This window comes from Schistocerca nitens, chromosome 11 (genome assembly GCF_023898315.1).
Source record: "Schistocerca nitens isolate TAMUIC-IGC-003100 chromosome 11, iqSchNite1.1, whole genome shotgun sequence".
Lineage (NCBI taxonomy): Eukaryota > Metazoa > Arthropoda > Insecta > Orthoptera > Acrididae > Schistocerca > Schistocerca nitens.
The window spans coordinates 139,772,029-139,786,313 of record NC_064624.1 but is presented as its reverse complement, the minus strand read 5'-3'; the positions used below and the strand labels follow the sequence as shown (position 1 = coordinate 139,786,313).

Sequence of the window (14,285 nt, the reverse complement as noted above, 5' to 3'; positions counted from 1 at the left end):
CAATTCGGGGATGGCGATTGCATGTTTCAACACGTTTGAGCACCTGTTCGTAATGCACGGCCTGTAGCGGAGTGGTTACACGACAATAACATCCCTGTAATGGACTGGCCTGCACAGATTCCTGACCTGAATCCTATAGAACACCTTTGAGATGTTTTGGAACGCCGATTTCCTGCCAGGCCTCACCGACCGACATCGGTATCTGTACTCACAAGGGGACGCCGCCAATTGTGAAATTCAGATTCGATTCATACTGCGCATAATAAAAGCTCATGGCCAGAGGTATAATGTGGCAAAGCACCAAGATGCACTTCTCAGCCGTTGTCGAGAAAATCGACAGTTAAAAGAAACCGTTGCGGTCAAATACTGTCTACGATTAATAATTTCCTACAGCGTCGTGGCGCAGCGGTAAGCGCTCGGGTTCGTAATCAGAAGGTCGCCGGATCGAATCTCGCGCCATGCAACCTCTTCTTTTTTTTTAGTATTTGTATATATATATATATAATTCCCGGCAATCAGTTGCAACAATTATGCATATAATAAGTTGTTGAAAGTCGTTTGTCGTGGAAAAACTGGCGACTTCGAACATCATTATGTTTTCCGCAAAACAAAGTTGTATTTCACAAATGTTATTAATTGTCTTCATAATGTTAACCACGTATAGTTAACGGAAGACGTAGAAACGATATTCCGAAACGAATACGTATAGCATAAGTCAAACGTTCGAATTAGAACAGAGACCCCACGAACACAAATTTGCTGTGGCAGGTATGAAATATAAACTCCGTTACTCGCTCGTTACACTTGAAGGACAGATGTTGAATGGGCCGAAACGAACCGCCGCATAACAGCGTAATTGCCTGCTAACTTTGAAAGAAGGTAGATGCGGTCCCTAGCACAACTTATAACATCGTCGAAAATCAGTGCGGACGGGAGAGCTTTGGTACACCCTGTTAAAGAAAGGGAAAAATGGAGGCGGTACAATTGGAGAGCGATCAGCCTTCACCAACATGCATAAGCAATTCATTAATATATTTGAATTACAAGAAACTAATAATAAAAAAAAATTGCATGGCGCGAGATTCGATCCGGCGACCTTCGGATTACGAACCCGAGCGCTTACCGTTGCGTCACGACGCTGTAGGAAATTATTAATCGTAGAGAGTATTTCACCGCAACGGTTTCTCTTAACTGTCGATTTTCTCGACAACGGCTGAGAAGTGCATCTTGGTGCTTTGCCACATTACACCTCTGGCCATGAGCTTTTATTATGCGCAGTATGAGTCGAATCTGAATTTCGCAATTGGCGGCCTCCCCTTGTCAGTGCAGAACTCCGTGAAGAATGGGCTGCCATTCTTCAAGAAACCTTCCAGCATCTGATTGAACGTATGCCTGCGAGTGGAAGATGTCATCAAGCCAACACAATATTGAATTCCATCATTACCGATGGAGGGCACCACGAACTTGTAAGTCATTTTCAGCCAGGTGTCCGGACACTTTTGATGACAGAGTGTATACAGAACGATGTTTAGATCCCAACTGTTGTTGTCGCAATGCATGAAAAGTCGTTAAGTAAGCCAGTTTTCACGACTCTTCTTTTTTTAATCTTCGTATATCCATAATTAAAACGGACGACATGGGACGTAATTCCTCCACCCGTACTACGATGTTGGTTTTATTGGCAACTAGTTTCGATGTTGTTACAACATCATCTTCAGGCCCAAAGCTGTTGACAGTAACCGTATGTGTCTGACACTAGTAGTCAGTGGTGAGATAGGCGTGTTCCATCTTACCACTGACTACTAGTGTCAGACACATACGGTTACTGTCAACAAGTATGGGCATGAAGATGATGAAGTAACATGCTGTTTCACAGAGGAAGACCGCACTGTAGTTCCTTCCCTAAATCCTCACACAAACGAAAAAATGGCTGACATCGAAAAAAGTGTCAAAGGAATAGAAAAGCAACTGAAATCACTCAACAGAGAAAAGTGCACTGGACCTGACGGGATACCAATTCGATTCTACACAGAGTACGCGAAAGAACTTGCCCCCTTCTAACAGCCGTGTACCGCAAGTCTCTAGAGGAACGGAAGGTTCCAAATGATTGGAAAAGAGCACAGGTAGTGTCAGTTTTCCAGAATGGTCGTCGAGCAGATGCGCAAAACTATAGACCTATATCTCTGACATCGATCTGTTGTAGAATTTTAGAACATGTTTTTTGCTCACGTATCATGACATTTTTGGAAAACCAGAATCAACATGTGTTCCGGTAACAGCGATCGCGTGAGACCCAACTCGCTTTATTTATTCATGAGACCCAGAAAATATTACATACAGGCTCCCAGGTAGATGCTATTTTTCTCGACTTCCGGAAGGCGTTCGATACAGTTCCGCACTGTCGCCTGATAAACAAAGTAAGAGCCTACGGAATATCAGACCAGCTGTGTGGCTGGATTGAAGAGTTTTTAGCAAACAGAACACAGCATGTTGTTCTCAATGGAGAGACGTCTACAGACGTTAAAGTAACCTCTGGCGTGCCAGAGGGGAGTGTTATGGCAGCATTGCTTTTCACAATATATATAAATTACATAGTAGATAGTGTCGGAAGTTCCATGCGGCTTTTTGCGGATGATGCTGTAGTATACAGAGAAGTTGCAGCATTAGAATATTGCAGCGAAATGCAGGAACATCTGCAGCGGATATGCACTTGGTGCAGGGAGTGGCAACTGACCCTTAACATAGACAAATGTAATGTATTGCGAATACGTAGAAAGAAGGATCCTTTATTGTAGGATTATATGATAGCGGAACAAACACTGGTAGCAGTTACTTCTGTAAAATATCTGGGAGTATGCGAGCGGAACGATTTGAAGTGAAGTGATCAAATAAAATTAACTGTCGGTAAGGCGGGTGCCACGTTGAGGTTCATTGGAGAGTCCTTACAAAATGTAGTCCATCAACAAAGGAGGTGGCTTACAAAACACTTGTTCGACTTATACTCGAGTATTGCTCATCAGTGTGGGATCCGTACCAGGTCAGGTTGACAGAGGAGATAGAGAAGATCCAAAGAAGAGCGGCGCGTTTCGTCACAGGATTATTTGGTAAGCGTGATACCGTTACCGGGGATGTTTAGCAAACTCGAGTGGCAGTCTTTGCAAAAGAGGCGCTCTGCATCGCGGTGTAGCTCGCTGTCCAGGTTTCGAGAGGGTGCGTTTCTGGATGAGGTATCGAATATATTGCTTCCCCCTACTTATACCTCCCGAGGAGATCACGAATGTAAAGTTAGCGGTAGCCGGCCGCGGTGGTCTCGCGGTTCTAGGCGCGCAGTCAGGAACCGTGTGACTGCTACGGTCGCAGGTTCGAATCCTGCCTCGGGCATGGATGTATGTGATGTCCTTAGGTTAGTTAGGTTTAAGTAGTTCTAAGTTCTAGGGGACTGATGACCACAGCAGTTGAGTCCCATAGTGCTCAGAGCCATTTTTTGTAAAGTTAGAGAGATTCGAGCGCGCACGGAGGCTTTCCGGCAGTCGTTCTTCCCGCGAACCATACGCGACTGGAACAGGAAAGGAAGGTAATGACAGTGGCACGTAAAGTGCCCTCCGCCACACACCGTTGGGTGGCTTGCGGAGTATAAATGTAGATGTAAATGTAGATCGAAACTAGTGCCAATAAAAGCAACACCTTAATACAGCTGGAGGAATTACGTCATTTTTTAACATATACTTCTTTTTTAAGTTGGTAGTGAGGTTGGGGTACTTACGTGCAAGTAGCTGTGCGAGTAGAGCTCGGTGCCGTCCTTGAACCACGTGATGCTCGGCCGAGGGTTTCCCTTGGCGCGGCACAGGAAGACGATCTTGTGGCCCAGCGTGTACTCGTAGTCGAAGTGGGACCAGTCCAAAATCTTGGCGCCCTGAAAATTGACAGGAGGTAAACCAACATCGAATGAAGCTCTCATACACTACCTGCTCGAATGTACACTGCTGGCCACCGTAAATGCAACACCCTGAAGGAAGCATCCGAATCAAGTGAAATTTACACCATGGGTTTGCAGCGATGAGATATGCAACTGATTAGAATTTCAGCGCAGACGCACATCACACGCGCCGGTGGCGCCACCTCATAGCGCCATTTAAGGCTTGGCGATTTCGACGAGTGTACGTTCGGCACGTGTGTTTACCTTGTGGTTGTTTCACAAGACCATCAGTTATGCCTCGTAGACAACAGCGAACATCGTTTGATCAAGTATCCGAGTTCGACAGAGGAAGGATATTGGCTTACCGAGATTGTGGATTATCGTACAGAGAAATCCCTAGTCGTGTTGTACGAAACCAAACAACTGTAATGCGGATATGTGACCGTCGGATGCAGGAGGGTTCGACGGACCGACGTGGTCGATCGCATTCACCTCGGTGCACCACTGCACGTGCTGATAGGCAAATTGTGCGCATGGCAGTGACGGATCGCTCAGTGACATCCCGAACCGTAGCACAGCACATTGCGTCTGTAACGCATCATCCAGTGTCTGCGCGTACCATTCGACGCCGTTTGCAGCAGAGTGGTCTGTCCGCAAGACGTCCATTGCTTCGTCTACCATTGACGCAGAACCACAGACGTCTCCGTCGCCAATGGTGTGATGACAGACGGATGTGGACGGCAGAATGGAATGACGTTGTCTTTACTGACGAGGCACGCTTCTGTCTGCAGCACCACGATGGTCGGATTCGAGTGTGGAGACACCGTGGAGAGAGGATGCTGGACAGCTGCATTATGCACCGCCACACTGCTCTTGCACCGGGTATTATGGTATGGGGCGGTATTGGATATTACTCTCGCACGCCTCTAGTACGCATTGCCGGTACTTTAAATAGCCGGCGCTACATATCCGAGGTGCTGGAGCCAGTTGTCCTTCCTTACCTTCAGGGCTCGGCCACAGCCATATTTCACCAGGATAATGCGCGACCACACGTGGCACGCATTGTCCAAAGGTTCTTCGTCAATAACCAGATTGAATTGCTTCCCTGGCCGGCTCGCTCTCCGGATCTTTCGCCGATAGAAAACATGTGGTCCACGGTTGCTCAACGAGTGACCCAGATTACATCCCCAGCTGCCACACCAGATGATCTTTGGCAACGTGTGGAAGCTGCTTGGGCTGCTGTACCCCAGGAACACATCCAACGTCTCTTTGACTCAATGCCGAGACGTGTGGCAGCGGTGATCTCCAACAATGGCGGCTACTCTGGCTACTGATTCTGGCAGGAACCACATGTCACAGACGTCTGTAAACGTAATCATTTGATACTTGGTCAACATGTTATCTACAAAATACATTTTGTTGTGCTACCTCTTGTCTTTCTTGGTGTTGCATTTACGGTGCCAGCAGTGTATTTGTACCCCTACCAGTGGACAGTAATATGGGCTGTGTCTCCCCTTTACTTTTATAACGGCTTGAACTCTGCTGGGGACACTTTGAATGTGGCGTTACAGTCTCTGTGGAGCCAGAGCCAGAGGAGGCGAGGTCGATTTCTCAACTCGTCCTGGGATTGTAGGCAGGGGAGTGCTTTCCAGGAATGTCATTGTCCACAGACTTTTGCCTGCTTTATGATAGGACGGATTATCATGCTGCTGTAATTGGTCATTTTCTTCGAACTGTGCTCTGTTATAACGAATACACAAAGCTGTAAAATGTTTTGGTAACCGTGAACATTTAGCTTTTTTGCAAGCGCAATAATGGGACCACATCCAAGCCATGGAGAACACCCCCTTACTGTTTACAGTGGTACCTGGGCGTCATTACCTGCTGAGGTGTAAAATCCCATTTTCTGTGGGGTAAAAACTAAAAACTTCGATTCTTTTTCAGTCAAGAAACTAAATTAGCTTCAAAAGATCATTACTATTAACGCAATTATATAAGACTAATATTAATTATGTGAGTTACGAATAATTACTTTTCCTCAATTACCAAATGGCTCTGAGCACTGTGGGACGTAACTTCTGAGGTCATCGGTGCCCTAGAACTGAGAACTATTTGAACCTAACTAACCTAAGGACATCGCAGACATCCATGCCCGTGGCAGGATTCGAACCAGCGACCGTAGCGGTCGTGCGGTTCCAGACTGTAGCGCCTAGAACCGCTCGGCCACCCCGGCCGGCACTCAATTAGCAGCATTATTGTGATGGAGGTTACAGGTTCCTTACATAGTCGACCCACGAACACACATGTTGTGCTTTGTCCCATACATTGCTAATGATGAAAGTGAGGTGAGACATCTATGTTGTTGTTGTTGTTGTTGTGGTCTTTAGTCCTGAGACTAGTTTGATGCAGCTCTCCATGCTACGCTATCCTGTGCAAGCTTCTTCATCTCCCAGTACCTACTGCAAGATAAACACTATTTTATCTTCCCCAAATTTTAGTAAAACCCTAAAGTCATTCTTACTTGATCACTGTTCCTACACAGCAGCAGAAACTTTAATGTAAATCACGAAACTCAAAAGAAAAAAGAACAGAATATTGTTATACAAGTAGCGCAAGCTGTTCTCCAGATTAAGCCAATCGAACAAACTCACTCCTCAAAAAAAGGTGAACTTATATTTACATAACATCAAATATTGTAGTATATACTCACATTAAACTAATAATAAAGCATCAGAACCTATTATATACGCGAAAATTATGAAAAAAAAATATTTAAGATCTGGCGAGATAAGAACCATCGTCAGATTACATATATGGTCTTGAATCATCGACACTATTCACGATGCTAATGTGACAATTCGTTAAGCCCCCTCTTGTGAGATGTTACCACGTGCTGAGTGCTTTAATCGTATCTATGTCACTAATTGAAATTTAATTATAACAAATTGTACCAAGAACAATGTGTTTTTGGTGGATCCTCAGTGTGTCACTACCTTCAAATGATATACTCTCATAATACGCGAGTTACAATAATTCTTTTGCCACGAATATGACGCTTCTCATTATTTTATTGCAACGAATCACACAGTTAACAACGGGTTTTCGAATGATTCTCAATTTACTGGTGCTCAGAAACGACATATATAGGTATAAGCTTGAATTGAATGCCACTATGGCGCCTCACAACTCTGTACTGAAGGGAGATGGCGTGGATGTGACGTAGATGGTCTTGTGCCATCTCATTGGTCAACGCTCAGACGCACGCTCGGAATATCTGACATGCCAGATTTTGCTCTGCACGTTCGGAAAGACTCCCGAACGTGCTATTCCACACTATGACGTCAGAAACTTGGCACGGTCAATGCTCAACGTTCGGATGCACGGTCCGTGTGCCGACGGCTTAAGTCCCTGTGAAACTATGTTGTTGTTGTTGTTGTGGTCTTCAGTCCTGAGACTGGTTTGATGCAGCTCTCCATGCTACTCTATCCTGTGCAAGCTTCTTCATCTCCCAGTGCCTACTGCAACCTACATCCTTCTGAATCTGCTTAGTGTATTCATCTCTTGGTCTCCCTCTACGATTTTTACCCTCCACGCTGCCCTCCAATGCTAAATTTGTGATCCCTTGATGCCTCAAAACATGTCCTACCAACCGATCCCTTCCTCTAGTCAAGTTGTGCCACAAACTTCTCTTCTCCCCAATCCTATTCAATACCTCCTCATTAATTACGTGATCTACCCACCTTATCTTCAGCATTCTTCTGTAGCACCACATTTCGAAAGCTTCTATTCTCTTCTTGTCCAAACTAGTTATCGTCCATGTTTCACTTCCATACATGGCTACACTCCATACAAATACTTTCAAAAACTACTTCCTGACACTTAAATCTATACTCGACGCTAACAGATTTCTCTTCTTCAGAGACGATTTCCTTGCCATTCCCAGTCTACATTTTATATCCTGTCTACTTCGACCATCATCAGTTATTTTACTCCCTAAATAGTAAAACTCCTTTACTACTTTAAGTGTCTCATTTCCTAATCTAATTCCCTCAGCATCACCCGATTTAATTTGACTACATTCCATTATCCTCGTTTTGCTTTTGTTGATGTTCATCTTATATTCTCCTTTCAAGACACTGTCCATTCCGTTCAACTGCTCTTCCAAGTCCTTTGCTGTCTCTGACAGAATTACAATGTCATCGGCGAACCTCAAAGTTTTTATTTCTTGTAAATAGCCTTTCGCTCCCTGTATTTTACCCCTACCACCTTCAGAATTTGAAAGAGAGTATTCCAGTTAACATTGTCAAAAGGTTTCTCTAAGTCTACAAATGCTAGAAACGTAGGTTTGCCTTTCCTTAATCTTTCTTCTAAGATAAGTCGTAAGGTTAGTATTGCCTCACGTGTTCCAACATTTCTACGGAATCCAAACTGATCTTCCCCGAGGTCCGCTTCTACCAGTTTTTCCATTCGTCTGTAAAGAATTCGCGTTAGTATTTTGTAGCTGTGAGTTATTAAACTGATAGTTCGGTAATTTTCACATCTGTCAACACCTTCTTTCTTTGGGATTGGAATTATTATATTCTTCTTGAATTCTGTGGGTATTTCGCCTGTCTCATACATCTTGCTCACCAGATGGTAGAGTTTTGTCACGACTGGCTCTCACAAGGCCATCAGTAGTTCTAATGGAATGTTGTCTACTCCCGGGGCCTTGTTTCGACTCAGGTCTTTCAGTGCTCTGTCAAACTCTTCACGCAGTATCTTATCTCCCATTTCATCTTCATCTACATCCTCTTCCATTTCCATAATCTACATCTATGTAACAGAAGCTAAATATCTGAAGAAAACTTATTCTCCATGTTGTAGCTAGTAACTGCAGTAGTCCAGATATTGCTTCCCACTTCGAAACAGATAAACAAATTAATTGATAGACTGGTTGGACACAAAGCATTAACAGTTGAAGTCGTCCAATTTGTAGTAGTTCAGTAGTATGGGGCCAGCAATCAAGTGATTCAAAAATAGTAAGTGCAGTGCACACAGGTGAATCTGATTTTAAATGGGGCTGCAGTGTGCACGTCAAGAATTTCCTGCAATGACAATGCACGAGAAGCATCTTTTGTAACAAGTGTCTACCCTCTACCTGTTAATTAGTTAGCGTGTGTGTGCGTGTTAGAATGAATGATGAAGGAATTTGTGGTGCATCGCTAGTGCTACCCACAACTCCTTCTCAGATAAGAAAGCTAACTATCCACAGTAAGGATAGACACTTGTTACAAAACATGCTTCCCCTCCATTACTTCTCTCCTTTGCGGCACTTGCTTCACCTGCACATTGCAACCTCATTTAAAATCGAACAGGTTCATGTACACTATACTTACTGTTCGTAAATCGCTTGATTGCCATACTCCTTTCTCCTGAACTGGCAGAAATTGCACAACCTCAAGATGTCAATCCGTTGTGTCCGATCACAGCCACTAATAATAATAATAATAATAGTTTAATAATTAATAATTTAATAATAATAATAATAAACGGTGTACAGCACTATAGTAGCCCCTATGTAATTACTGCTGTGTCGTGCTGTCAATTAAATCATGTATATCTTTCGACGCGAGTAATGAAGCAGTTTCTGGACTACTATCTGCTACTTGGAGTAGATATTTTGACAAACTGCCTATTGGCTTCTGTCTCGGGTTCTTCGGCCGACGTTCATCTAATGATTTTTCTGACGTTTCGCCAGCACGAGTGGCTGGCATTGTCAAAGCTTCACCCTCCACCGGCAATGGAGGGTGAAGCTTTGACAATGCCAGCCACTCGTGCTGGCGAAACGTCAGAAAAATCATTAGATGAACGTCGGCCGAAGAACCCGAGGCAGAAGCCAATAGGCAGTTTGTCAACAAGTGGCCACGAAAGCCTTAACAATTTTGTAGTAGATATTTTCTTGAGGTATTTAGCATTTTTAGGTATGTTTCTCACTTTTATCATGGGAAGAACCTGTAACGTCCACCACATTAATACTACTAATATATAAAAAGCAAGGAAACAAAAGAAAAATTCGGAGTAGGTATTAAAATCCATGGAGAAGATATAAAAACTTTGAGGTTCGCCGATGACATTGTAATTCTGTGAGAGACAGGAAAGGACTTGGAAGAACAGGTGAACGGAATGGACAGTGTCTTGAAAGGAGGGTATAAGATGAACATCAACAAAAGTAAAACAAGGGTAATGGAATGTAGTTGAATTAAATCGGGTGATGCTGAGGGAATTAGATTAGGAAATGAGACACTTAAAGTAGTAAAGGAGTTTTGCTATTTGGGGAACAAAATAACTGATGATGGTCGAAGTAGAGAGGATATAAAATGTAGACCGGTAATGGCAAGGAAAGCGTTTCCGAAGAAGAGTATAGATTTAAGTGTCAGGAAGTCGTTTCTGAAAGTATTTGTATAGAGTGTAGCCATGTATAGAAGTGAAACATGGACGATAAATAGTTTGGACGAGAATAGAAGCTTTTGAAATGTGGTGCTACAGAAGAATGCTAAAGATTAGATGGGTAGATCACATAGCTAATGAGGAGGTATTGAATAGAATTGGGGAGAAGAGGAGTTTGTGGCACAACTTGACCAGAAGAAGGGATCGGTTGGTGGGACATGTTCTGAGGCATCAAGGGATCACAAATTTAGTACTGGAGGGCAGCGTGGAGGGTAAAAATCGTAGAGGGAGACCAAGAGATGAATGCATTAAACAGATTCAGAAGGATGTAGGCTGCAGTAGGTACTGGGAGATGAAGAAGCTTGCACAGGATAGCGTAGCATGGAGAGCCGCGTCAAACCAGTCTCAGGACTGAAGACCACAACAACAACAACAATCATTGATAACTTATAATCGGTATTGGAATCACACAAAATTCTGATAACAGCAATGATCTTTTGAAAACAATTTAGTTTCGTGACTGAAACCGAATCGAATCCTTTAGTTTTTACCCCTCAGAAAAATTCATCTTACCCCTCAAGGGTAATTATCCTGAGGTTGGGAACCGCTCTTCTAAAGAAATGAGTCAATAGTATCCAACCGATGCGTTAAACTAAAAAAAATTGGTTCAAATGGCTCTGAGCACTATGGGACTCAACTGCTGTGGTCATTAGTCCCCTAGAACTTAGAACTACTTAAACCTAACTAACCTAAGGACATCACACACACCCATGCCCGAGGCAGGATTCGAACCTGCGACCGTAGCAGCAGCGCGGCTCCGGACTGGAGCGCCTAGAACCGCACGGTCACCGCGCCCAGCTGCGTTAAACTATGTAGATACATACGAAAGTAGGAAACATATCGTCACCCGCTGAGACCATTGGGCAACATGGCTGTCGCATTTCGACAAGAGAGCACATGTTTCTGGTTTCCTGCAGGGACAGTTGTGCTGCGGTAAAGATAACAGGAGCGTCCCAGCGTTCGAGCCAAATGGGGCGGGCCGTCGCTGGAAACGTATTCCAAAGTTGAAGCGCGCGGGACTGATCGATTCTTGTGGGGGAAATGTTCATATTACACCCAGATTCACCGCGATGCTCTGACGGCATCGGACCAAATGCGTCATCGCCACCGGCCTTAGTGGAACGATGCCAATACTTTAACCGGGCCCTGCCAGACGTGGGAGATGCTGCCCGGGAAGGAGTGTAGAGCAGCCGATAAAATATCGATATTTTTCCGCTGATGTATCTGTGTCAGAATGACACTGCTGATATTTATATTTTATATTATAGTTTTCCCCAATTTTTGGTAAACATTCGAAATAGTTCTTTTGTTCAAACGAGTGTGAATTCCTGAGGTCATCGGTTCCTAGACTTACACACTGCTTGTTGTTGTTGTTGTTGTTGTTGTGGTGGTCTCCAGTCCTGAGACTGGTTTGATGCAGCTCTCCATGCTACTCTATCCTGTGCAAGCTTCTTCATCTCCCAGTACCTACTGCAACCTACATCCTTCTGAATCTGCTTAGTGTATTCATCTCTTGGTCTCCCCCTACGATTTTTACCCTCCACGCTGCCCTCCAACACTAAATTGGTGATCCCTTGATGCCTCAGAACATGTCCTACCAACCGATCCCTTCTTCTGGTCAAGTTCTGCCACGAACTCCTCTTCTCCCCAATCCTATTCAATACCTCCTCATTAGTTACGTGATCTACCCTCCTTACCTTCAGCATTCTTCTGTAGCACCACATTTCGAAAGCTTCTATTCTCTTCTTGTCCAAACTATTTACAGTCCATGTTTCACTTCCATACATGGCTACACTCCATACAAATACTTTCACAAAAGACTTCTTGACACTTAAATCTATACTCGATGTTAACAAATTGCCAGTCTAAATTTTATATCCTCTCTACTTCGACCATCATCAGTTATTTTGCTACCCAAATAGCAAAACTCACTTACTACTTTAAGTGTCGCATTTCCTAATCTAATTCCCGATTTAATTCGACAATTATCCTTGTTTTGCTTTTTTTGATGTTCACCGTACATCCTCGTTTCAAGACCCTGTCCATTCCGTTCAGCTGCTCTTCCAAGTCCTTTCCTGTCTCTGACAGAATTACAATGTCATCGGCGAACCTCAAAATTTTTATTTCTTCTCCATGGATTTTAATACCTACTCCGAATTTTTCTTTTGTTTCCTTTACTGCTTGCTCAATATACAGATTGAATAACATCGGGGAGAGGCTACAACCCAGTCTTACTCCCTTGCCAACCACTGCTTCCCTTTCATGTCCCTCGACTCTTATAACTGCCATCTGATTTCTGTACAAATTGTAAATAGCCTTTCGCTCCCTGTATTTTACCCCTGCCACCTTTAGAATTTGAAAGAGAGTATTCCAGTCAACATTGTCAAAAGCTTTCTCTAAGTCTACAAATGCTAGAAACGTAGGTTTGCCTTTCCTTATTCTTTCTTCTAAGATAAGTCGTAAGGTTAGTATTGCCTCAAGTGTTCCAACATTTCTACGGAATCCAAACTGATCTTCCCCGAGGTCGGCTTCTACTAGTTTTTCCATTCGTCTGTAAAGAATTCGTGTTAGTATTTTGCAGCTGTGGCTTATTAAACTGATTGTTCGGTAATTTTCATGTCTGTCAACACCTGCTTTCTTTGGGATTGGAATTATTATATTCTTCTTGAAGTCTGAGGGTATTTCGCCTGTTTCGTACATCTTGCTCACCAGATGGTAGAGTTTTGTCAGGACTGGCTCTCCCAAGGCCGTCAGTAGTTCCAATGGAATGTTGTCTACTTCGGGGGCCTTGTTTCGACACAGGTCTTTCAGTGCTCTGTCAAACTCTTCACGCAGTATCGTATCTCCCATTTCATCTTCATCTACATCCTCTTCCATTTCCATAATATTGTCGTCAAGTACATCGCCATTGTATAGACCCTCAATATACTCCTGCCACCTTTCTGCTTTCCCTTCTTTGCTTAGAACTGGGTTTCCATCTGAGCTCTTGATGTTCATACAAGTGGTTCTCTTATCTCCAAATGTCTCTTTAATTTTCCTGTAGGCAGTATCTATCTTACCCCTAGTGAGATAATCCTCTACATCCTTACATTTGTCCTCTAGCCATCCCTGCCTAGCCATTTTGCACTTCCTGTCGATCTCATTTTTGAGACGTTTGTATTCCTTTTTGCCTGCTTCATTTACTGCATTTTTATATTTTCTCCTTTCATCAATTAAATTCAGTATTTCTTCTGTTACGCAAGGATTTCTATTAGTCCTCGTCCTTTTACCTACTTGATCGTCTGCTACCTTCACTACTTCATCCCTCAGAGTTACCCATTCTTCTTCTACTGTATTTCTCTCCCCCATTCCTGTCAATTGTTTCCTTATGCTCTCCCTGAAACTCTGTACAACCTCTGGTTCTTTCAGTTTATCCAGGTCCCATCTCCTTAAATTCCGACCTTTTTGCAGTTTCTTCAGTTTAGTGAACGGCGTAACAAGATTTCCGATACGGATAGCACACCAGTTGCGTTAAAAAATTAAATTAACTCAACTAGTGTGCTATTTCTTCACATCGACATTCTTCACAAACACTTGATGAAACGGATGAACAAAAATCTAAATGACAAGATTGGTCTTTGTGGTGGGCGGAGGCGTGTGAGCGGAAATGCCGACGTAATCGGCGCTCGGCGGTAGCAACAGAAACTGCAACGTTTTACTTCACCTCGCAATTTTCATACTTTAACCTCTGGGTCGCTGGCGTCGGCACATCGGGTTGCTTTCGGTTCTTCCTCTAAGGGGGATAAGCAGGCTATATCTAATGATAAATCAGTACTTAAATATACAGCCCTAAAATCGGCAGTATATTTAAATGTGTAGCCAATATTTATGTGTCGGTATTTTC

General features: G+C 43.5%; 2 protein-coding genes across 3 annotated transcripts in view; one reads left to right on the top strand and one right to left on the bottom strand.

Moving 5' to 3' along the window:
• The window catches only part of LOC126213518 (procollagen-lysine,2-oxoglutarate 5-dioxygenase), a 516,340-nt gene that overhangs the window by 319,108 nt on the left and 182,947 nt on the right, over positions 1-14,285 (top strand). The window lies entirely within an intron of this gene.
• The window catches only part of LOC126213519 (immunoglobulin domain-containing protein oig-4-like), a 33,292-nt gene that overhangs the window by 3,604 nt on the left and 15,403 nt on the right, over positions 1-14,285 (bottom strand). For both annotated transcript variants that reach the window (XM_049941349.1, XM_049941350.1), the window contains exon 3: positions 3,764-3,913. In XM_049941349.1, coding sequence (XP_049797306.1) covers positions 3,764-3,913 — 150 coding nt within the window. The remainder of the gene's footprint in view (positions 1-3,763; positions 3,914-14,285) is intronic.